General features: G+C 40.5%; 2 protein-coding genes across 3 annotated transcripts; both read left to right on the plus strand.

The window, feature by feature from the left end:
* Window positions 1-323: 323 nt before the first annotated feature.
* Window positions 324-9,075, plus strand: adpgk (ADP-dependent glucokinase). 2 transcript variants are annotated; one of them, XM_030426756.1, is made up of 8 exons: window positions 324-564; window positions 2,427-2,673; window positions 3,928-4,153; window positions 4,246-4,308; window positions 4,867-4,987; window positions 5,070-5,266; window positions 5,998-6,096; window positions 6,229-9,075. In XM_030426756.1, the coding sequence occupies exons 2-8, from the start codon at window positions 2,444-2,446 to the stop codon at window positions 6,790-6,792; spliced, it is 1,500 nt and encodes a 499-aa protein (XP_030282616.1). In that variant the 5' UTR covers window positions 324-564; window positions 2,427-2,443; the 3' UTR covers window positions 6,793-9,075. The 2 variants fall into 2 exon arrangements, with proteins under 2 accessions (XP_030282616.1, XP_030282617.1); XM_030426757.1 differs by having other exon boundaries at window positions 6,232-9,075.
* A 1,198-nt stretch (window positions 9,076-10,273) lies between these two features.
* ppib (peptidylprolyl isomerase B (cyclophilin B)) lies at window positions 10,274-15,863 on the plus strand. The gene is made up of 5 exons (XM_030426759.1): window positions 10,274-10,559; window positions 12,301-12,414; window positions 12,773-12,866; window positions 13,433-13,617; window positions 15,448-15,863. Exons 1-5 carry the CDS (start codon window positions 10,425-10,427, stop codon window positions 15,568-15,570), a joined length of 651 nt encoding a protein of 216 aa, XP_030282619.1. The 5' UTR covers window positions 10,274-10,424; the 3' UTR covers window positions 15,571-15,863.
* Window positions 15,864-22,946: the final 7,083 nt, after the last annotated feature.

Consider the following 22,946-nt stretch of genomic DNA (forward strand, 5'->3'; position numbering starts at 1 on the left):
ATTGTAGCTTCTCTTAGCAAATCTTTGTGGAGTGAGCCAATTTGTATTATGTATATATATATATATATATATATATATATATATATATATATATATATATATATATATATATATATATATATATATATATAAACAATAACAAAAATTGGTTAGGGATATTGGGATATGTTAGTGTCTCACTTTGTTTATTCTGTGACATATCTACATCTCTATTTCGTGTTTTGTGAATATTTATGAGTTATTCAGGAGTTAAACTCTTTTTGGACCCTCTGTTCCTCACACTCTGTACCGTGAATGTACCCTCTAGCAGCGCATGCGCAGAACGGTAGCCGGAAGCCGCCGCTCCGCGGCTGCTGCGTGCGTGTGCGTGTGTGTTTGCGTGCTGGCGGTGTCGTCTCGGGCTGCTGTCTCTCCCAATCATTGGTCCTTCAATGACCGAGTCCGATTTTATCAATTACTTCTCCCTCCACCGGCAGTGATCAGCGGGCTGAATGCTCTGTCTGTGATTCACCAGGAAACAGGATCCTCTTCCTGAACTACAAACTTGAAGCCTGCACATTAACGGTACGTGCCGCTAACAACTATGACGCTACTTCGATTTGAACCAAAGCTCTTGTTCGTATGTTTACAGAAAGTCTTCGGCTCACTGGATCTCCTCCTAAATTAGGCTGCCTGCTAATCCGAGCTACAAGCTACTTGCTACTGTCAGATTAGCTTTAATAGACTGTAGCCGAACATATAGCCTGTCCGCTGCTGTTAGCATGTTAGCTAACAAATAATGTATGTCCACGTTAGCAGTAACTTAACCCCTACAAACTGGACCATAAAGTGCATAGCTGCAGTTTAAAGGGCAGTGCCGCATATTATGATTATCCCAGCACTCCTGGGTGGTATGAGGAGACATGGAGACTGAGTTATGAACCTGCACTGTCATCCAAGAGTAAATGCTGAGCTCAGTAAATGAGAGAAAGACAATTTAAGTGAAATATCTGCAAGGAGGGTTGATATGCAAGGAGATGTTTAGATTAACTGCATAATATACATGTTGATATAGACAGTTAACATAATAAACTTAATGATGTGCATGTTTATGTGCACTTAACTGGAAATGAAAGTTAACTTGTGCACTGTCTCCTCATCCATTAAGTTAGTTTTGATCAATTATGAACGGTATCGTGATTAACTTTATAGCAGTCTCCTCATTTCAACATAATGTACGTTCATGTATTTGCATTTCATATGACGCACAAACTCAGACTCAATATGCTAAAAAACAAACATAGAATATATAGAATATATGATGAGAAGGTAACACAATAAAATGGAATCAGATAAAGAGGCATTATTGTTGTTGTTAAAAGGAAATGATAATAATGGTAATAAATCTATAATGTTGTAATCGATTATCGTTTTAGTCAGTTTCATCCAAACATGCCGAACACTTGCATGCTCCAGCTCCTCAGAGATACTCTGTGGTTTAGGGAAAACCATTTTTAAGTGACAAGAAAGAGAGAAGTGAAAAATGTTCACTGATGGATTCTCATGACTGATTAACTGTTAATTACTGAGTTTGGATTTCTTTTCAAAAACGGCATAGTGCACCTTTAAATGTGAGGATTTGCTGCTTTTCTTTGTCTTTTATGACACAGACGGAGGAGTTTTTGTTTGTTTGTGTTGGACATAGAAGTAATATTTAAATTTCACTTTGAGCTCTGGGAAATTGTGATGAGGATTTTTTGAGATTTTATGGATTAAGTAAACAACCAATACAATTCTTGTTTATTGACAGATTGACCCTTAATGAAAATAAGCCATACCATTTTTCACAGTTTTATGCCGTTATATGGACCATATATTCATCCAATAAATGATCGTTGGATTAATGGTACATCCTTGTGTGGTCTTGGTGATTTACCCACTCTGTTTACTACTGGGCTGCAACTAATTTAGATTTTCAATATCAACTGATCTGCAGACTATTCTCTTGAATAAATGTCCTATTGTTAAACTAGGATACAAGGTGATATCATCAAATGCCCTTTTGACCGACAGTCAACAGTAAATATTTGATTTTCTATGATGGAAGAAGTGGGAAAAGAAGCAAATTGTCACCTGTTATGATGAAATGTTTGGAATTTTCATTCTCAGAAGATTCTCGGATAATGATCAGAAAAGTTGCTGATTAATTTTCTTTCTCTCCACCGCTCTAATTCAAACCCATGTAATTCAGTATTGTTATACATTTTCAGATGAGTGATACAATAACATGATGTATTAGTTTATGATCCATGTAAGCTTTAATTAAAGACTCAGTGACAATCATCCAAAGATTCTGTTATTCTTTTATCTTCTTTGATGACTTGTCGATCAGTTTCTAACGCTGATGGTTGATATAAGAGAGCACCGACTGGTTGTCTTTGTTGCAGGAGTGTGTGGGAGCATCATGTGGAGGAAGGCTTCGGTAGCGGCCCTGCTGGCGCTAGCTGTTGGCTATCTGTACTATGGCGGCCCGGAGCTGTCAGAGCAGATTCTACAGTACATCAGCCTGCCAAACATCCAGTCGCCATCTCAGAACAGCCCCAACAGCCAGAAGAGCGTGGAGCAGTTGATCTCCGCTGCCTGGGAGACTCTGATCACTCTGCCAACGCGGCAGTGGAGCAAAGTGGCGGTTGGGTGAGTCCGAGAACTGAACTGTGTCACTGTGACTGTCAGATAGAGACGGATGTCTTTCTGTCACCTGGAGTCGCTCTGCTGTACACTGTGCTATGCTGAGACGCTGTAGTCAGCTCTGTGAGCGTAAAGGAATGTGTGATCATGAGTCTGTCCAAGCTCAGTCGCCTGTGCCAGAGTGCATTAAGTTACTGTCTATACGTAGCCTTTAGCCTTCATGCAGCTGTAGAAGAGCCAACATGCTGGATCAGAGGTGGAAGGTGATCATTGGCTGGACTGTAAGGCGTGCCGATCAGAAGTATGGACAGATGGTTTCCACCTGGAGAGAAGTGCAAAGGGGAAAAGACTTGATTAGAAACAGCGTTTAATTTCGCACAAAAGCCTGATCTTAGTGGGTTTAAGTGGGATTTTTGACCAGTGGAAAAGTTGTGTAACTGATCTGTGAGGTCACAGTGAAATGGCAGTAAGGGCTCCTTTATCTTCTGTAAATTAGACAGAATATGTGGGTGTGACATATGATAAGAGGGAGCTGGGGAGGATTATCAGCCTTTACCCACTCCTCCCTCATTTTGACGATGCTTTACAAGATCACAGGAGATAACCAAAAAGTAAAAAAAAAAAGGGAAGCTAGAATACAAGAAATAAACACTGAATATAAGGAAAAAATCACGTAATATATAAATATATGTGCTTGGACAGACGAGCTACGCAGGAAAACACAAAATATGCACTCAATAGTCGAGCCAAACAAGGAAGCCGAGTCCAAGGTGAAGTTAAAACAGGAAGGCAAAGCAAAAAACACACACTTGCAAGGCCAAGGAACAAAAAAAGAAATAATTCTAAAATGTTCTAATGAGAATGTTACGCGTCTTCACTCAATCTAATGCAGCTTGTTTTACAAGTAAATCACTATACTATAAATATAATAAATATTTATGATCGATATAAGAATGTACATTAAAGAAAAGATGATTAATCTCATATTTGCTCTAACCTTAACCCAAACCTGCTAAGATTTTGGCAAGCACAGAACTTACTAAAATGTCGTGCCATTTTCAAGAAACAGCTGATTATCATGCTGACACCAGACTAACTTGATTCATCACTCGGGGCATTAAAACAGCCGAGCATATCTCATTTAGACCGATCAGGCTGCCAGCAGACCTTTTTAAAAAGTGTCATCGTCAGGATTTTTTGCAGTTAAACTCTAAATTCATTAAAGATTCCAAACCAATCTCGATCTCCTCCCTTGTTCAGGGTGAACGCCTGCGTCGACGTGGTCGTCTCAGGAGTGGGGCTGCTGCAGGCTCTGGCTGTAGACCCCGGCGTCGGCCTGGATCACGAAGTGCTGCACTCCAAAGAGGACCTTAGGGAAGCCTTCATCCACTACATGGAGCGCGGTGCAGCTGCCGAGCGCTTCTTCAGCAACAAGGAGGTCTTTCAGAGGATTGCACGTGCTGCAGCAGAGTACCCCGGTGCGAAGGCAAGGCTACCTCACTGCACAAACTTGGTTGTTGTTTTTCATATTCTCAAATGATCTTCCCTCTGCTCAACTTCACTGTTGTCTTCTTTCAGCTTTATGTGGGAGGGAACGCTGCCCTTATTGGCCAGAAGCTCGCCACCTACCCTGACCTGATGGTACAGTAGCATGTTTATACGTCTGTTTAAATCTGTGATGCTCAAGTTAAATGAATGAGCTCTTCATGACTTGTCTGAGCCATTTAAATACACATTTTTGATTCAAGCTGGTCAGTAGGGCTGCAACTGACAATTCTTTTTCTGTTGATTACTTTCTTTCTATTTCATAACTATATTTCCGGAATGGTTATTTTTGGTGAATATTGTATCAATTAGCGTAAACCTTTACCTGCATCAGACCAACCAGGATGAAGTCAAGTTTTTGCTGTAAACTAGCCCTATAAAAAAACAGTTATTTGTTGATTTTTACATACCAGGAAGGAGTCTAACAATAGCCAAGCCGTCAGTGCGAAAAACATTTTTTGATTGGGGTCACTTGTGACCTTAAATCCAAAGTTCTATGCACTCATGGATGTGGAGAATTGTGACACTTCTAAGGAACAAATTCCTAAAAATGCCATTGTTCCACTACATGACAGCGCCTTCCAAGGGAATATCTACAAGGTATGTTCAGGATGAAGGGTTTACAGTTGACTGTGAATATGTTTTCTGTCACAGGTCTTGTTATGTGGGCCAGTTGGTCCTAAACTTCATGAGATGCTGGATGAGCAGATAGTTGTCCCCCCGGAGTCTCTCCAGGAGACGGATGAATACCACCTCATCTTGGAGTACAAAGCAGGTAAAGACCAGAACGCTGAACAAAATTTCCTCAGACTATGAGGATGTTTAACACAACAGTTGTGTTTGTTCTCTGCCTCCAGGTGAACAGTGGGGTTCAGTTCAGGCGCCTCAAGCCAACCGCTTCATCTTCTCTCACGATGTGTCTAACGGGGCGATGAGCTCGCTGGAGACATTCGTGGCGAGCCTGGACGACTTCCAGCCCGAACTGGTCGTCCTGTCGGGGCTCCACATGATGGAGGGTCAGGGCAGGCAGCTGTGGGAGGAGCGACTGAAGGAGGTCAGTGGTTTAAAAACTGCGCTAAATGTGCATATTTTTTTGCTTATTTCCTGCAAATCATATATACTCGAAGTTGTCATCCTTCAGACTTTAGTCCTGGTTGATTGTTTTTGCAACCTGTAGATACTGATGGTCACAGAAAATGCCGTTTAATACTGCAGATCACAGGATTCAGGTGGCAGCAAAACAGTCTGTTGTTGTTTTAATAAAGTAGTCAGGAAGTAATCTTCTTCCGTCATTCTGTGAGCAACCTTCAGCACTTGGTCCAACCTTTCACTGTGGCTACTCCTTTTAATTAACCAATGAAATGACCTTTGTCCTGTTTTGTAGATGCATTTTTTTTTTATTACAGTAGCTGTAAGTGGCAAACTGAATGATAACACTTTGCATTTCCTCTTACTACTTCATAAAAGTGAGATCCCTTATCTTCCAGTACATTAGACTTGAATAGCTTTATTGCAGTAAACATTGTCCACTTTTAGTCCATACTTGTGTGAAAAGTAAATGGGATAGATTACTCATCTCGTTCATCAAAAACTGAATTTTCCTTTGAAAAATGATTAGCAGTAATGTACAAAAACGACTTTGACACTATTCCCAAGGAAATGTTTTATTCCCAGTAGTTTGCCCAGGAGTCTGGAATATCTCTGCATGATCACATGGCAACAACTCAAACTGTTAACATTTTGGGGTAGTTTATCTAACATCCTGTACTTCCTTCTGCGCTGCAGGCCGTGTCTGCCATATCTGACATCCGCAGAGATGTTCCCATCCACCTGGAGCTGGCAAGCATGACCGACAAAGACTACATGAACAGCATCATGCAGGAGGTATATGTCGAAAACCGTCTCTCGAGAGGCTTTTCTCTCTTCACAGAGAAAAGATGAGTGTGCTCAAAACCCACGAATCCCCAAAGAGTTCTGTGTATTTAATTAAAGTTTTTTTTCTCTGTTTCCTGTTAGCAGGTTATGCCCATTGTCAGCTCCATTGGGCTGAACGAGCAGGAGCTACTCTTCCTCTCTCAGGCTGGCGAGGGGCCTCACTCAGACATGGCTACCTGGAAAGGTATTCCAGACATGGGCCGGGTCAGCGACATCCTCCTCTGGATCCTGGAGCAGCACGGGCGAAGCGACCCCTCATCAGAGGCGGACCTGACTCGCATTCACTTCCACACGCTGGCCTACCACATCCTGGCTACGGTGGATGGATACTGGGGGAACCAGGCGGCGGCGGTGATGGCCGGAGCGCGAGTGGCCAGCAGTCAGTCCTGCGGCCTCCAGTCTGTTGATGTTAGCAAAGTGGAGCTCAAAGCTCCGCTGGATTTTCACAGCTCACACGCTGAGCCACGGGAGAAGCTGTCCCTGAACCCAGCAGAGCCGGTCACCGTGTGGCAGCGAGGAAACGTCACCTTCCACATGACGCCGGTGCTGGTCTGCAAACAGCCACTTCGGACAGTAGGGCTCGGGGACGCCATCTCGGCAGAGGGACTGATCTACTCCGAGTTAAAGACCCAGCAGCCCATCTGAAGTTCGCTTGAATCCGACACTCCGTTTGTCTGGAAAACTCTGATGTGAAGTGCTGAAAAGACCCAGTGAAGCTTCACCTGCAGCTGTGGTTGTTGGTTCGGAGTCATGTTTTCTGCGTCTTCCTTTTCCAAAGGAAAATCCTGCCTGATGACTCATCTCCAGCCTGCTCCGGCCTCCTCTGTTCACCTTCCTCCAATCCTCCAGCAGAGGGGAAGAACTAAGAACTAAGGGAAGAACGTTCTAGAAGTGGATCTGACCGGGCTGTGAGGTGGCCTGATTCTATGCACTGGGCACAGCTCAAAGCCATCGACACAAACTCCCAAGAGTTTTGTTGGCTCACCTAATTTGCTTTGACCTGCATACCTTCAGTATGCTGTGCCTTGAGAAAAATAACAAGTTATTCTTGAATATTTTATTCATATTTTAGAGCCAAACAAACTTAAAGATAAGCACCACGTCAGTTACCCTTCTGAGATTCACATATTTACACTCGCATATAAACAAATGTGTTTGACTGGAAACTGGTGAGCGTCTTACTATAATGTAGAATCTAAGTGGTATTATTGATGTTCTTCGTTTCTTCATGTCAAATAGTCAATAGATCACTTGAAAGCTCATTCGGACACCGGTGGGTATATAACTGTTATCTAGATATACTTGACATTTTTGTTATCTGTCCTGTGAGGATAAAAATGGTAGAGAGTATAACAAAGTTTATGTTTTCTCAGTTTGTGGCCTGAACACTCCCTTTTTATAAAGATGTTTAAAGGGGCAATTTGTAAGATATGGCTAGAATTTTAATTCAAAACATTTTAAAGCAATGAACCGACATTATCATAGGTATGTGAAATAATAACAAAGTCCACGTTATTTTTAAAGACGTCTATGTACGGTGTTGCAGAAATATCTACAGAAGTTGGCGTGCTAACCAGCTAGCCTCGGCCTGTCCTGTCTAGTAATACCGCTTTGTACCGCAAGAGGCAGTAGTCTGATAGTCTAGTTCTTATTTTCTATTTCTCAAGAGCACTCTTGGCTTTTTAAATCTGATAAATAAACAAAATTAAGTCACAGAGTTTAAACAAAGGAATTTATCTGACCTCTATTTTCCTCACTGAACAGAGAAATACAACCGCACGCCTTCCGGATTCGAGTTTTGGAACCAAGACGAGCTTAAATGCCTCAGTAACTCCTCTTAAAGCGCACTTCATTCCAACTCGACAGAAACAAATTAGACTCACCAAAACAGTCTTTAGTTTGCTTTCTCAAATCTACTCTGGTTTTGTCAAAATAAACCCTCAAATTCATTGCACAGGTTGTGAAAAAATTCCGTCTCTGTGCGCCTTTTTTCACCCAACAGCCCCCTTTTGCAGTCACTCATAGACACCAGCCACCCAAAAATGCTCACTGCAAGATGGTTCTCTAGTGATATACTGCCCCCTATTTGTTTGTAGCGACACACATCAGGTGGCCATATCTTACACGTTGCCACTTTAAGGTTGGAAACTCCACATGGAGCAGGGAACAACAGCAACAACTCTGTTGCTTGCTCTGCATTATAAATTCCTGATGCAGCGTTCGAATAAAAGTGTGATCAATTAATGAAGTGTTATGCTGAAAAATGCAAAGTAAAATATGGTTTGAGGGGGGTTTTTCTTTATGCAGTAAAGCAGTTTACAATCAGATTAACCTAAAGGCTCTGTTTGAAATTAAAGCTAAAATCAATTAAAAGAAAAAAGAGGTGTAGGTCATATGTTATCAGGGTTACTGTATTTTATTGTTTTTTGTTTACTGCTTTCCCTCTCCTATAAAATGTGATAATGTACCAGTGTAACATACTGCAAGAAAAGTTTCCTGATTCCGGTTCTGGCATATACATGAATTGTGCTTTTTTGTTTCATGGGCTGTTTGTTTTTATTTTCTGAGCTTACGTGGGAGCGCCTGTATCATGTTAGATGTACAGTATGTAACTGTCCGAACAGTGTATTTGTATACCTCACATGGCCACTGAAGGCACGCAATAATGGAGTCTTAATGCAAACATGCAACAAAAAAGATGTACGGCATTTTGTTTAGCAGAATTAATTCTTTGCACTAGTAGGAAGTGGCAGGTGTGCCTGCAAAGGTGAATGTAATCTTAACTCCGAACCCCCCCTTTATTTTAGCAAGTACAATCTATTCATCTTTACTCATTTCATAGTTTGTGTCTCATGTTTTTAACATTTGTAACTTTCAACAAGTTTCATTTCTCGTAGTTTGTCATTAAAGTATGTATGGAGAGAACAAGTTGGCTTGATTGTGCTGCAGATTATTAATATTTGTCATGTTGAAAGAACTTTGGATGATTGGTTTGATGACCCACTTTCATCAAACTGCAATTTTAAACAGCATGTAAAGAAATAAGGCCAAACATTCTCTGGTCCCGGTGTCTTAAAGGAGAAGTTCGGACAAAAATGGTAATTCAGTCAGTTTATTCTCGCCCCCTTGCTGATGGAAAGTTTTGTAGTCCACAAAACATTTCTAGAGCTTCACAGCAAAAACAGCTTTGCAGCATTCTTCTAAACAACTGAAGTAGATGGGGGTTATCCAAGCCACTCATGGGAGGGATCAATGCTGCAAAATTAATAGTTGTTAAATTGTTAAATCCTTTTTATATATTGTTAGTTTAGTTAGTGATTCTCCACAGTATAGAAAGTATGGACAGATTGACATACAATAAGAAGCAACAAGTAAAGTAAGTAGTAAGTAAAGTTGAACATTGAACCATAAAAACCAGTAAATGAGTTAGTGACAAACAATCAACAACACATCTCAATGACATAGTTTTTAGGTGAGTCAAAGGCCAGTGTGAATACATTTTGAAAAAAGTTTTAAGTTGAATGAATCAACAGAAGCTGCACAGTGTTGGAGCCACCACTTCAAAAGCACCATCACCTTTTGTTTACAGATGAGTGCAGGGCAGGACCAATAAATCAGAGGACCTAAGTGACCAATTGGGAATGTAAGGTGGAGAAGCTGGGAAATATACAGTCTGACAATGAAGAGCACTGTATATAAAAACAGGAACCTTAAAATGAATCATAATCATAGCAAGAAGACATTGTTAAGAATATGAAATTTGCATATTTCTCAGAAGGAAGAAACGTGTGTGTAAATGATGGGATTTGTTTATCAAAATACACAGCCAGATTAAAAATAACGTGAAGGTTTGTAATATTAGACTGTACAGTGGATGACAACGAATCAGTGCATAGAGCCACCTCAATAAAGGACGCTTCTGACGTAGTTTTTTATACTCTTTTAATCAAGAATCCCTCTTTCAGATATTAACTCAGATAATCTGCGTGGTTCTGTGGGAACAAAAAAACGGTATGCCCTTTAAATTTAACCATTAACGACTGAATTACGCGTCTGCGTCTGATTGGCTGAAACGCTCCGATACGTGAACCAATCAGGGCGACGTGCGTCTGTGCGCCGCGTTAACGTCCGGCCCCTGTGTCGTGGAGGCAGCGCAGCCTGGAGCCTGGAGCGGCCGCCGCTGCAGTCCCCACCCCGGATACCACACTACTGGCCCCGGCTTATATAAAGCTAGCACGTCTAACAGGCCGTCCCCGGGCTGCCCTTTTTTCTTGTTGATGGTCAGACTCTGCGAGAGAAGGATGAAGTTCCTTGTAGCGGTTACAGTCATTGTGGGATCCCTGATTTTTCTCGCTTTCCCAAATGGCTCATCTGCTGACGAGAAGAAGAAAGGCCCCAAAGTGACTTCGAAGGTAGGTGGTAGCTCGCTAGCTAACTTTCCGGAGGATCAGGCATTGAATCAGAGCTCTTCCTCATTGCTAGCCGCTAGCTGCGGATTGTAAAAGCCACGTCACACGCCAGCAAAAGCCTAACGGGGGTATCCTTTCTGCTGGATCGGTCGGCTAGTTAGCAGGGAAGCTAACGTTAGCTAGCAGACGGCTGATGTGAGGATTTGTGGCTGAAGGTAGTTTGTTAGCTGGTGTTTGTGCGGAAAATGTAATCACATGTAAATCATAGTTATTGGTGAATTTAACGGGTTTAATAATATGACCGTTACAGGACGGTAAACTGAGCAGATGTGGTCCTAGTTGATCTACGCTAGCCAGCACGTCGGCCTCAACGTCCACTGTCGGTATTTCCAAATGCACCATTAATAAACTGGCCCACATCTGTGTAAGGCTTCAGTTATTGACTTCTCCTTCATTAGTTAAGCCCCCGGGGTGCAGCTCAGAGAGGCTCAGCAGATGTTATTATGTCTGGCCTTGTTGTGTCTGGGTGCTGCAGCTTTGTCCACGTCTACAATTACACTTTAAGGAAGCTATGAAGTGGTCAGCAGACCTCACAGGCTCTTTGTTTCTAATGTCCCTTTGCAGCAAATGTTGGTGAGAAACACTGACAGAGCAATGCTTTATCTCTTTATAAATGCAAATTATGAAAAACTGTCATGCACCACAATTAAAAATTAAAATAGATAATAATAATTGCATGGATATGGATAATAGTCAAATGATATGTGTCTATTTGTGTGTCTTATCTGAAAATGTCACAGAATAAACAAGCACTCAAATATCCCAATGCCTCAAACTCATTTTGAGTTGGTCAACTAACAAAAGGTTAAAACTGGATTGCCCTTGTTTCACACTATAACCGGGCACCTGGATAAACTGCAATTAATGAATATCTCTGTCCAAACTCTCAAACAAGGCATTACATTTTCCAACATTATTGAAATTAATGATATATCCTGATAACCATCAATTTATTCTTATAATTAAATGAAGTATTAAAAGATGCTGATCCCTTTTGACCCTTTTTTTTTTTGTGTCAGGAAACAAATATTTCAGCAAAGAAAACAAATTTTTTGATGTGTGTGTGAAAACTGATCAATCACAGAATCTTAAATGAGTAATCATGATGTCTTCCTGCGTAAATAAAGGCTACATAAATGGTGGTAACCTCACCTCCCTGTTGATTTTTAGTTTGGAATCTATGATACTGAAACACATTTGATTTTGACATTTGACACTTTGCAGTTTTGGAAAAGAAAAAATCAGAATTTTGATATTTAAATTACAAACTAAGATTATTTTTGTTCATAACTGAATAAACAAGCTGTTCTCAGGGGAAAATAAGATCCCCAAATCACTGTTTGGAGCCAGAAAGGTGGCAGGGTCCGCCAAATGTAAACAAAGTAAAATGAAATTGTGTTCCTTTTTTTTTTTTTAAGGTCAGTTTTTTTTTTATTATTATTGTTGTTTTTTTTTTATGAGATAAAATCTGATAATTGAATGGAATATCGAATCCTCACATCATTATACGAGTGCGCCATAAGATATCACCTATTCAAAGATGTTGGGCCTCTACATTTATGTCAGCCCGTCCATTTTGATTCAACATATTAGGAAAAAAAAAGAATGTTAGAAATAAATATTTGTGCCTCACCATGGGAGACATTTAAGAGTAAATTAGCTTCATAACTTGACTTCTTTACAGGTGTTCTTTGACATGAGGATCGGAGATGAAGATGTTGGAAGAATCGTCATCGGTGTCTTCGGCAAAACAGTTCCTAAGACAGCCAATAACTTTTTGGCTCTGGCAACAGGAGAGGTGAGAACGCCAAAGCTTTGCCGTTCGTTTGGGTATCCGGCTGATACTATGCCACAAAATGGTCACGCATTTAAAGTATCATCACTTTCTTTTACTCCGTATTGGGGCGTAGGAGAGGCATCAGATTTCACTGATTGTTGAGGCTGAAATGAGCCATGTTGTAAACTTTATAACTTGGGATAAACATCCTGGTTTGCGCTCCCAAACCAAAAACCTCCACACCGTGAAGACACTTTGAATACGTCATTCGACTCTCATTCATGTGGTGGTATTTAAATGTAAAATACTGGCAGCTGATGGTCCTTTTCAGTTTTTCCAAGTGTTGTTTTATTTTGTTGTGTTTGTTCTGAATCACCAGAAAGGATTTGGTTACAAGGGCAGCAAATTCCACAGAGTCATCAAGGACTTTATGATCCAGGGTGGAGACTTCACCAGAGGCGACGGCACCGGAGGTAAAATGCCCACCGACACCTGCAGAATGGCATTCACAGCGGGACACAGATTTGTTCCTGCAAGAACAAACTTGCTCATGACCATCTGAATCAGTGCTGTCCTGAATATTAAATTCTTTAGAGTCGTTTTTTGGCTTTGGTTCTATAGGAATTTACCAGTAGTTCAGCTGTGCAGATTGTCAGGAAAAATTGTTAAAGTTGAAAATACTTCTATTTATTTCCTTGTTTTGAGTGTTTGTATGCTTTTGAGTTGAGGATTTATTCTGTAGCTTTTCAAAATTCATCACCCAAAGCACCAAAAGATACCTGAGACTTTGCGCCAAGAGCTATTTGGCGGTGTCACTTTGCCGTTTGTCAGAGCGACTCACAGCGCTGTGTCGTATTCTTGAATAACAAAATGTCATCAGATAAAGTTGAGAGGAACAACTGTCACAGTCTAGTCATCCAATTTGGATGCAAAGGTCATTACAGGATGTTTTGTAGAAATAAAAATACACCAAACATCAACTAATTGTCTGGTACAGATCTAAGCAGTACAAATATCTTTTCTTCTTCGTCAAATGAAGGCAAGAGCATCTATGGAGACCGTTTCCCCGATGAGAACTTCAAGCTGAAGCACTACGGCGCTGGCTGGCTCAGCATGGCTAACGCTGGCAAAGACACCAACGGCTCTCAGTTCTTCATCACCACCATTATGACTCCGTGGCTGGACGGCAAACACGTCGTCTTTGGAAAAATTCTGGAAGGGATGGTGAGGAAACTAACAGCAAATGCCCTGTGTTTTTTAGTCTGGCAATTTGGTAAAATTTGTCAACATGTCAAGCATGAGGAGGCGTCAAAGATGAATCGTTATCAAGTAACCCTGAACTAAAACTAAACTTTTCTAACCAATGAAAACTTAACTGAAACAAGCAAAACCGCTCTGGGATCTAACTGAACTGAAAGCAAAGTAAATATAAAACTTATAAGTCTTGTCATGTCTAGTTGTCCACCAGCTATCTGCAGAAAGGCCAACAATAGCAGGGTGATTTCAGACTAAAATAGACGCTAGTTTCCTGCTCTGTGCCTCCTCAGGTGCACCATGAACAGATCACAAACAAAGACTAAAATGCTTCATAGGGCAAATTCGTTTTCTTTTTTATAAACTTTAATCTTGCCAATTTCCCAAATGCGTCTGCACAAAAGTACATCCTACCTTCACTCTGATGTCTAACAAGAGTTTGCAGAAAGCTATTTTTACGTCCTCAGGCTTGTTTTCTTGTTCCAGTTGTCAGGAAAACGCCTCGTTTCTGTTATCTACGTCCTCACGTTTTGATGAACATTTCACCACATTTATGAACGCACATGCACCTACTGACGCAGTACTTTTGAACTGTCGTCAATAACAATTGCTGCCAAATGACTCAGAATTGAATAATGACTATAAATATCATCCAACTGCTGAAACTGAGTCATGTGCAAAAGAGCAGAGAGTCTTTGTTGAAAGTTTGCAGAATGCTTTATTTTAACAGTTCAAGGTTAGGAATATTCAAAAATACTCTTGAAAAATGTTTAGTTTTCAACATAATCGTGTGTTTCAAGTAAAGTAGTAAATCTTAATATTACTTTTGTAATTAAAATTAAACAATCCTGACCATATCATGTTTGAGCATAAATAATCAGACCAAAGCTTGATGTGGACAGCTGATGAAATAAACAAACTGAAAATGTATATGATTTGCATTGAGTTTAAAGTGAACCTATAAACCTTTTTTCTAATAAGTGACAATTTAGATGCGATAATAAAGATTTCAAGAGCAGCTTCAAAAGGGCTTGAATTTTATTCTAAAAAAGCTGCACAAAGCCTGAAATGTGCTATTAAACAAGTCAACATAGATGTCACTACGCCAACAAGTCGACAAGCGATTTAAAGCAAAGGCAGTATTGTACTTTCAATTTAAGACACTTAAACTCAAGTATTTCCACTTCATAGCGCTGTATACTCCACACACATTATCTCAGAGGGAAGTATTGTTCAGCATATATCTGGCTGCTTATTCTTAGCAGTTACTTGGCAGATTAAGATGAACAAAAATCTGATAGTTCATAGAATATGATTGGTTGTTACACATTAATGTACTCAACAGTAAAACATTTGATGTTGACAAAATGATGCTTGTATACCGAGCAGCTGGTAATGATGGTTAAACATGATGTGTGATAAAACACTAAAAGTCCTTGTACTTGTGATGTTTAAGTAGGTTTTACATTTTGTCATATTACCTAAGCAAGATTTAAAATGCAGAGTTTCTAAAGCAGTGTTCTGTGCAGTGTTTGTGGCAACGCTGCAGAAGTAATGGAACTCAGTGCTTCTTCCAAAGAAAATACCCTAGCTGTACCAGGCTAATGAAAACAATGCCATCATATGCAAATCTTATACAAATCATTATGTAAATGTGAAGCTCAAACAGCTAAAAAAAAATCATCACCAGAAAAACTTATGTCTGGTGTTTTATTGTTTAATTCACAACTTTTCAAACTAGATTTTGATGGCGCTGAATCCTTCTGAGATCCTTTTCTGTCTTTTGTTTTAATCATCTAGGATGTGGTGAGGAAAATCGAGTCCACAAAAACAGATGGCCGTGATAAGCCTCTTAAAGACGTCACCATCCACGATTGTGGCACAATCGAGGTGGAGAAGCCATTCGCAGTGGCCAAGGAGTAGAGCGCTGCTGGAGGGTGGAGAACGGGGATAACAGGACTGGGGTTTGATTGCGTTGGGGGGGGGGGGGATCATGCAGGCCACCTTGTTTTTATCACTACCAGCCCATTGGTCCTGGAGACGGGGCTTTGGGGTCATTCAGTGTCTGTGGCTGCCTTCTTAAAGCACCAGAAGAGCAAAATCAAGAAATCATGGCGACACTTGCGGTCCATCTACCAACAAGCATTCCGAGGTGCACTTACCCGTTGTTTTTGTAAAAAATGAAATCTGAAATAAAGGTTTCAAGTTTTGTTAAACTGCTGAGTGTATTTCATTACAACAAGGCATCACTAACGCCACAAAAAAATCAAGTTCTATGTGTCGCTAGTTTACTTATTCCTAATTTATTTAGAAAGAACATGTAGATTCTCGGTGTTTAAAAACTGGTTATGCCCACAAAGAAATGACAATCACATTTTACATCCTATAATCTCCTTTTGCACAGTTTGTGATTTTTTTTGACTTTTTGTGACCGCTAGGTGTCACTATTCACACGTGTCATCACACCAAAGGATTAGGGGGAGCGTAAGAGTAAACTTTTTTTTATTTTTTCTTCCTGCATGGATCAGATTTCTACAGAAAGCATTAAGTCAAAAATAAATAAGTCAGTCCATTGGCCAACATAACTGTTTGTCTGTGATGTGGGAACTCTTTGGACACCTGCCCAAGCAGAAGTGAAAATAGAGTTATGGGAGAAAACTGATCTCAACATGTACAGCAACCTGCCAGCTGTGTCCAGAGGAAGCTGATATCTCTTACAATAATAAAAGGAAACCTTTCTTCTTTAAACCAATAGCAGTAAACAACTGGAGTATTGTACTGAAGTACAATTTGTCCCTTTTTCTCCACCACAATTAAGAGGGAAAATTTGTTTGATGGCACTACATTTATATTAAAGTTTATAACCTGGCTCCACTTGTATCATCTGCAACATCAGTGTGACACAAACATTCTATAAATAATGCAAGCATGATATACAACATCCCGAAACAGGCAATTCTGCATAACGAGTACTTTTATTTATTGCACTCTAGGTGTTTTTTTGTTTTTTATGCTTTTGTGCTTTTACACAAGTATTTCTATGCTGTGGTATTGCTAGAACTTAACTATATGAGGACTTCTTCCACAACTGCTTAAACCCAGTGTTGGAATGTGACAAAGTAAACATACTGACGTCCTGCGCTTTAGTATTTCCATTTTCTGCTGCTTTGTACATCTGCCCCACTACATTTTGGAGGAAAATGTTGTACTTTACTTTGCAGATGTCCTGTTGCATCAGAGCCAGAGTAGTTTGCTCTTAAATTCACTCCATTTATTGGCAATCTGATAAAAGAAACTGATTCAAATAATTTAAATATTAATTAATAAAAAATGATACTGCTTCCACACCCATAAAATTACCCAAAGCACATTTGATATGAGATACTAATAGATGTTTACTTTCACCCAAGTATGATGTTCAGACTGACTTTATTAATCCCAGCTTGCCTTGAACACATACTCAGACATACAGTAACACGTAGACACAAAAACAGATGAGTAATAAATGAAATGAAATAAAGATATGCCACGGAGTACAGCGGGCACTCTTGCAGATGAAATGAGTGTGTGAGTCTGGCCTGCAGAGTGCTCCCTCTCACCAGAGATATCAGCAGCGCAGCAGATCAGAGCGGTTCATGTTTGTGGTTTCACATGTGATTTCAGAGCAATAAAATGAGGAATTGTAAGTTTCTGTGGTACTCTGTCTATTCATGCTTGTTGAGGACATTAAACGGCTCCTCGTGGCTTTTCCACTTTGCTTTGTTCCACTTGTATCACACATCATCTCCCCGGGGGAAAGAAAGTTGTTTACAGAAGAATTTGCCTTTGTCCTCCTCTGTGACAAACTGAGGATTTTACAACGCCGGCACACTGAGGGTAACATTGTCACATACAGAAAAAGAAAATGGAGGTTAGACACACATTCCTGTGATTGTCCGATCTTCCTGATGCTCATGTGGCACAACCACTCCCATCTGCAGCGTCAAGCGGACAAACAAACACTTTGACTCAGGTCAGGCATGATATCATGTCTGTACAGTGTGTTCTGCTGGACTGGCTGTTGTCTTAAGGTCATAATTAGCTTCAGATTGAGGATCACAGTGTCTTTTAAACCAGCGAAAATAATGATTTCCAGATCAGACTGGACTGTTTTGTTTTTTTTCATATTGAATCAGCCTGAGGGTATATTACTGACTGACTGAGTGAAGTGCATCACTAAAGCGTTTATTATTGTGCATACAATGCCTTTGTGGGTGCTCTTAGAGCATAAAGGCCACATTATAATAAATGAAATCTGAAATCTCTTTATTATGATCAGGGACATAGCCATACATTTGTGGCTTAATAAGAGCTACACACATGTTACACTTTTGCGATAATCCCCTTTATAATTACTAAAATAATCCTAAAATAATGTGATTTATTCCCATGCAGCCATTTTTAGAAGCAGTGACTGGAAACATGTGGGAGGCCATGGGAACAGTGCTGGGTGAAGGGAATGGTATTCCTAAACATAACTGACCTCATCTGCTTTTGTCAACACGCCTGCAGACAGAAAGTGATCTGAAAGTTGTTCCCAAGATGGTAAACTTCTTCTGTTTGTTCGAGGGTCAGTTTGCTTCTTTACATGTTTCACTGGGGGTCTAAGCAAAGTCACAGTTGCTACAGTGACTGTGATCATGAGTTCGACAGTCTTATGAGAAGCACAGTGCTTAATTGGTGGAGTGCTTTGGGTGGCTGTGGCTCAGGGGGTGGAGCACTGAAAGCCGTTGAGAGTCTTTGGTTGGATGTCCATCTCTGGCTGCGTGTCAGAAACCAAAACAATGAGCTGAAAGTTACTAAATCGCTCTGTTAAGCTTAGGCATTGCAGAGTTGGCTGATAATTCTCCTGGTCATTTGGTCCAAATAGTGTTTCATGCATTATTAAGTAAAGAGAAAAACAGATGACGGCGTCTGCCTACTTTCTGACACTTGGCCTAGCGATGACGTAATTTTGTGGGCTTACTCGGAGGTGAGCATCGCCCGAGTTCCCTCGACAAAAAGCCCATGAGAATTTTGGTTTGGATTTTGGAATATGGCCTAAACTAAGATCTGTAGCAAACTCAAGCTTGTGATACTTACGTGATTCATTCAGCAAGATAATCTTTACGGATGAAAACTACTGATGTGATTTTGAAAACATAAATTAAATCATGAGAAGTAAAAAGGTGATATTATGCTAAAAACTGACTAAGTGTGCTCACATGACTTAGACAGACTAGTGAGTAGACTTATGTAGTCTCATTTAGCTTCTTGTTAGCAACCACCATTTTTAGGACATTTTCAATCTCTTTCATCAAATTGTGGGACTTGTAATGGTGTGTTTTATGTCCTAGAACTAAAACGTGTAAATGTCTTAATCCTTTGGTAACCACAGACCTTATTTCCGGCGTTCAACCTCATTCACTTTGAGACGAGGGACCTGGATGTGCAAAAGTGGCGACTTAATTCTGGGTTTTAGGACTACAAACTACACCACTCTGTTCTTGACCTTAGAGTCCATGTTCTCATCGATTATATTTCAGATATTAACTCACAGCAGATGCACCTGTTCTGTATCAGCTGCATACAAACTTTCAGGGTGAGGAGACGAGTATGAAAACATGCTCCACTGGTCCCTGTCAGGAGGGCAGATTGCGGCTGTTCGATCCTCCGGCGTGACAGAAAACCTCCACGCTCGGTGTTGTGATTCTCTCCAGTGTTCTTTTAATCTCGTTGACAAAGCCTCCTGCAGGAAGTTATGCCAGATATGTCCGGCCTGTCACTGCTTTTCCAGTAAACCCAGTAAGTGAAGAATAACACTGTTTCACTGGACAATCCCCAATCGCCACAAACACGGCCAAACCGAACAACAGAGGGTTTAACCAAGACCACAGATGTGCCGACTCCAGGGAATTCTTTCCATACTTTCCTTCTGGTGAGTCACTGGATGCCTGAGTGAATCTGGGCAAAACAAGGACTGCGGGGAAGAGATCCACACTTGAAAACAGTTTTTTTTGGCTGAACTGCTGTTTGGCAACACTGAAGCATATTTCCACTTGATCATTTATATAAAAGAAAAACATTCACTACACTGAATACAACTGAGAAACTTGAATCCTCTTCAGACTTGACTCACAGCTCATGAAAGCAAACGTGGATTATATGGTTTCATGATGACACTCATCATAGCGTTGACTCACTCCTCTGCTGCAAATCTACTCGGCTGAAAATACAGACAGACTTTCCCTGTGGTTGGAAGTAGTTTCAGGGTGTGGTGTACCTGCAGCTTGACAGCCTGTCACAAATCATATTTACTGTCTTGGTCAGATGGTTGAGCACAATTATGTAACTGTTTGTTGTTTCTGATGGCTGAGTCTGGATCACACTGATGTGTTAGTACCTGAACTGAGAGTCAAACTGCCTGCCAGCTCTTTTAGATATGTATTGATTTTATCCGAGTCTGATGAGAACATCTGTCTGCTAAATATGAAGCTCCAGCCAGCAGCTGATTAAATCACATGTCTCTTTTATAGTTTTTATAGATTCAATAGACGGGATATTAGCTGTAAATAGTATGTTTAAGAAGTGTTGTTACTTTTGGCCAGACCCAGGCTAGATGTTTTCAGTCTTTGTGCTAAGGGAAGCTATCCAACAGTCTATAGTCTATAGCTTCTTATTTATCGTACAAACATGAGATATGGTCTGATACTCGTGTCACGTTGTTGTTGTTCCTGGAACATCGTAACACAGAGAAAGGGTAGGAAAAACAGACAAAGACAGGAAGTGGAGAGTAAACGTAGACGTTACATTAAAATCTGGATGCAGTGTTGGAGGCGGAGCCCCGTTCATCTCAATGAAAGCTGCTCAGTAGCGTTTTGGAGGGAAAAAAGCTTGAATTCTGGGCTATGACATTACCAGGATCTTCTGCATTGTTAGGTTGGATAAAGCCCCCAGGAAATATTGTCGGCCAGTTGTGGAGTTCACTTCCCAAATCTCCCAAAAATCTGATTCATATATATTTGAAGCATCTTTTGTATTTAACTGTAAGGTTCAGGTCTCTAAAGACTTCAATTCACAGGGTTCAAGGGTTCTCCACGACACTGAGAGACTCCCCGAGCGACTCCGGTGTTGTCTGTCTTGTTTTGCATCATTGTTGCGCTGAAACTTGAATCTTCTCCTCAGTCTGAGGTCACATGGGCTCTGGTTCCTTTAAGCCGCTCTCTCACTCTCTTCATAGCAAAGACCTGACGTTTGGTGTGTTGCAGAGATTGTTGTCCCTCAGGCAGTTTCTCCGCCCTCTGAGTCTTTGAAGGCTTCGCTGTAGTGGCCGGGGCCCCTCTTGCTCAGTTACTGTGTTTGGCAGCATTTCAAGCTGGTGGTTCATGTTCCTGATGGGGCCTCACCGTGCTCCTGCAGGCCTTTTCAATCAATGCATGAATACGGTTTTATCTCAGATGTGTGTTTTATCAAGAGTTGCGTTGATTTAATGGAACAGTTGACCCCCCAAAAACAAAAGTTTCGTCATTATGTGAACACCCTCATGTCGATGCAACACCAAGGGAGGTTTCTTAGTAAAAAGATCTAGATAATATTTTATTTTTTTAATCAATTTGGGATCTCAGGGCTTCTGAAGAACTGGATTACACCAGACGAACTGTAAGGAGATATTTGATGGGGTTTTTTTTTCAGTTTTTTTGATCTTACATTATTTTCAGTAGTTTTTTCCCCATCTACCTCAGTTGTTTAGGAGAATGTTTGGTGGACTACGAAATGATTTGGGCTCCAATTTCATCAACAGTTAGCTGAATTTGTCTCTGTTGTACTATAGTGATGTACAAGTAATCAGTGACTATTTCAAGTTACAGAGATTTTGCTGTTAACATAAATATCTGTAATGCATTTATGACTCCAATCAATCAAGAATACAATTGCTCCACTCAATAATGCATTTAAAGGATAAGGTTTGTGTTATTCAAAATAATACAGTTTATGTCTTATGTACAGTATCTAAGCCCAAAACCATCAATATGATGTCTGTATTTCGTAATGTTTTCCAAGCCCGCTTCTACCGAAGATATAAATCTTTAAAACATGTCACAATTATAGTTCATTTTTTGAACTAACTGCTGGCCTCCATGTGTATTTATTTAGTGTTTCTCACGAAAGAGTAAACATTTAATTTAGTGTTCATGTTCTTCATGGGTTTTTAATAGTTCTTGGACCTATGGCACAGAGGAAGGAGCGCTTCCAGACTTTAACACTTTCATTAAGACCATGAAAAGGTCTTTTTGTGGGTTTTGTTGGATGTTGAAGAAAATTTCAACCTTTCATTTCCAAAACTTGTGAACAAACCAGATGCTACGTACAAACCTGACACGGGCGAAGGTCTTTGCAAACCTGGTCAAACCAGTACAGATAACAAAGAGCAGGTTAAACAAACCTACTTAGAAGGACATGACAGTCACTTTGACAGTGAGATATGATCAGTGACGGATGGAGGAGGATAGTACAGCGTCTGAAAGTATTTCGAGAAGCCAGGTTTGCAGTTAGCACAGATGAACATGGAACATGGGTTACCGACCACACACTCTAAAACAGCGATAAGTTTGGAAAATAGAACTATTTAACATTTGTATCAACTGTCTTCCCCAACTGGTATTATTGTTTGGGCGGCTGTTGCAAAGATCATGACTTTTACTCCTCTGAGTAACAACTACCAACAACACCGGACAAAAAAAGAGTTTATTCATTCACTTAGTCAACAATGGAGACGTGAAGGCAGATAGAGGTATTGCCAGGCTGCCAGCCTTATTATTTGTTAGGGGAGATATCGTTTCCCGTTGCAGATAAAATAGCATAGAGAAAAGCTAGATTCAGAGGGAGCTGATCTAAACACAGATGGCGTTATTGTTCAAGAACCATTACACTGTGAAATCAATGTTACATTTAAAAAAAAAAAACAACCTTCTATCTTTAAAGAGGCTTCACTTTCCCCTCCCCACTCAGTCTACAACTGTAGGACCATTGCCAACTATGAAACCAACAAGTTAATAGACGCGTCTGCAGGTCGAGAGGCCAGAATAAAGCCGGGATCAAGCTCAGAACAAGAGCCGAAGCACGTCCACAAAGATAAGGAAACATAAACACGCAGTGTACGAGTCAGAGGGGAAGCGCTTCGACAAGAGAAGTATAAATATACAATAGCGGCGTGGGAAAGGTCGCCTTGGGAACTGGGCCTTGTTTTTTGTCAATGAGTTGTTTCGTAGGCCCGGCTCTGA

The sequence above is a fragment of the Sparus aurata genome, chromosome 8 (assembly GCF_900880675.1).
Source record: "Sparus aurata chromosome 8, fSpaAur1.1, whole genome shotgun sequence".
Taxonomy (NCBI): Eukaryota; Metazoa; Chordata; class Actinopteri; order Spariformes; family Sparidae; genus Sparus; species Sparus aurata.